We start from the raw sequence: 2,112 nt of genomic DNA on the forward strand, positions 1-2,112 counted from the left end.
CCCCTACCCACCCTCTCCCACTTTTTGGCCCTGATGTTCCCTTGTACTGAGGCATATAAAGTTTGCATGACCAATGGGTCTCTCTTTCCACTGATGACCAACTAGGCCAGCAAGACACTCTTCTTATAAGTCATTCTGAAACAGACTAACCTTTGCAAATCTTTGCTCCATGGTCCAAATTATCCTTCTTGTTTTCTGAGCCAAAGGGGAGCCACACTGAACCTTCCTTACAGTTATATTAAGCTCCCAACACAATCATCAAGCCTCGAGGCTCACATTTTCTCTAAGGACTTCTCTCCTAACCCCCATGCTCACTCATTACTCTGACTTCTGAACCCCTAATTAACAAACAGCCTGTAACTTAGCATCCAGTTCTATCTAGTGGGTTATAGATACCTCAAGGACAGGGGCCTGGCCTCTCTCCTATCATTTCCCAGGCAACCCACAGAAGGCATACAGTGAAAGCTTACCTTCATAATTTCCACAAACTCATAAAGTTTATCAAAATCTTTGTCCATTATATCCTTTATCTAATGAGGAAGAAAAGCATGATTTAACAAGGCACGAAGTGGGTTACTGAAGCCAGCCAGAGAACCTTCTGGGCATTTTAAGTAAAGGACAGCAGCTGGATATTGGGAAAAGATGGATAATAAGCTATATAACCCACTTTCTTTCTGAGAAGTCTATGAAGGGCTGAGGATACAGGTACCACCAAGCCATTGCTACCGCTAGTTTTGACAGGGCTTCCCTGTGGAGCTCAGACCACAGCTTGAATCAATACCTCCTTGCTTATGCCCTGTTCCCTCAGTAAGCTGTTGGTGATTGTATCATAGAAATAAGATGCATAAAGAAGGTAGTTAATCTGTGACTGTCTCCAAATTCCTAGTCAGCCACTCTTCACTCTTATTGCTGAAGTTACATCACCACCAACCTTGGCACACTAGGGAGGAGTCCTTAATCAATTGAAAAGTGGACTTATGCCGGGCAGTGGTGGGGCACGCCTTTAATCCCAGCACTTGGGAGGCAGAGACAGGCGGATTTCTGAGTTCAAGGTCAGCCTGGTCTACAGAGTGAGTTCCAGGACAGCCAGGGCTACACAGAGAAACCCTGTCTCGAAAAATCCAAAAAAAAAAAAAAAAAAAAAGAAAAGTGGACTTAGATATGGAAGAAGTAAGACGGTTCTACTCTGACCAGGGTTGAAACACGATGGGGACCGTGTACGAGTTAGGTTTTCTGCTTTTCCACAGAAGTCCTGCTTGCATTTCTAGACAAAGCTAGCACTTCCATTTGCTACAAGGCTCTGCTTCTCTTCTCTGGCCGAAGCCTTATCCTCTTACCTGTTTTATCTCTTCCATTTTTTCCGTGAGTTGTTCTCTCACCTCCCTGAGTTCGTTCTGGGGAAATAAATGTGAGAGACACACAGTAAAGTCGACAAGGGTAGGTCCTTGGGAGCACTACGAAATAGAGGGAAGGAAAGGACTGTGGAAGCCCTGCAGAGGAGACATTGAAGAGCATAGCTCTGGAAGGCTTGCCCAAAATGCCCAGCCTAAACCTAGAAATAGCAGACAAGTTGTTGCAGGATGTTTGATCATCACATTGTGAAACTAGAGACAGTGTTATTTATTGAAAATACAGTTGTGGTGTGGCTCAGCCCTTAGATATACCTTTAATCCCTCTGGCTGAAATACAGATGCACCCTTAGTACACACCTTTAATCCCAAACAATGAAGGTAAAGGTAGTTTGTAGAAGGAAGCACAGTGATAGCCAAATGAGTGGCAGACAAAGTGATGAATCAGAGAAAGATTTGACAGAATGGGCTATGATCAGCTCTCAGGAGAAGAGAGGAAAGGGAAGCTACTTAGAAGAACAATGCAGAGAAAAAAGGAGGAGGCAGGTTTTCAGGGACAGTGATAGAGAGATGGTTGCAGAGACAGAACAAGCTAGACACAGGTAAAGACAGAATGGGCCAGAGAATAATAATGCACCAAAAGCGGTTCCTCAGAAAATTGGACATAGTACTACCAGAGGATCCAGCAATACCTCTCCTGGGCATATATCCAGAAGATGTTCCAACTGGTAAGAAGGACACATGCTCCACTATGTTCATAGCA

At 44.2% G+C, this 2,112-nt stretch overlaps 1 protein-coding gene across 11 annotated transcripts in view; it reads right to left on the reverse strand.

Annotated features, from left to right (window-relative positions):
* Positions 1–2,112, reverse strand: part of Tex35 (testis expressed 35) — an 11,391-nt gene that overhangs the window by 5,247 nt on the left and 4,032 nt on the right. For 10 of the 11 annotated variants that reach the window (XM_021168042.1, XM_021168032.1, XM_021167987.1 and 7 more), the window contains exons 4-5: positions 1,338–1,394; positions 471–530 (exon numbers count right to left, since the gene is read on the reverse strand). In XM_021168042.1, coding sequence (XP_021023701.1) covers positions 471–530; positions 1,338–1,394 — 117 coding nt within the window. The remainder of the gene's footprint in view (positions 1–470; positions 531–1,337; positions 1,395–2,112) is intronic. The other variant, XM_021167995.1, reaches the window with a different exon arrangement.

Source organism: Mus caroli, chromosome 1 (assembly GCF_900094665.2).
Source record: "Mus caroli chromosome 1, CAROLI_EIJ_v1.1, whole genome shotgun sequence".
NCBI lineage: Eukaryota > Metazoa > Chordata > Mammalia > Rodentia > Muridae > Mus > Mus caroli.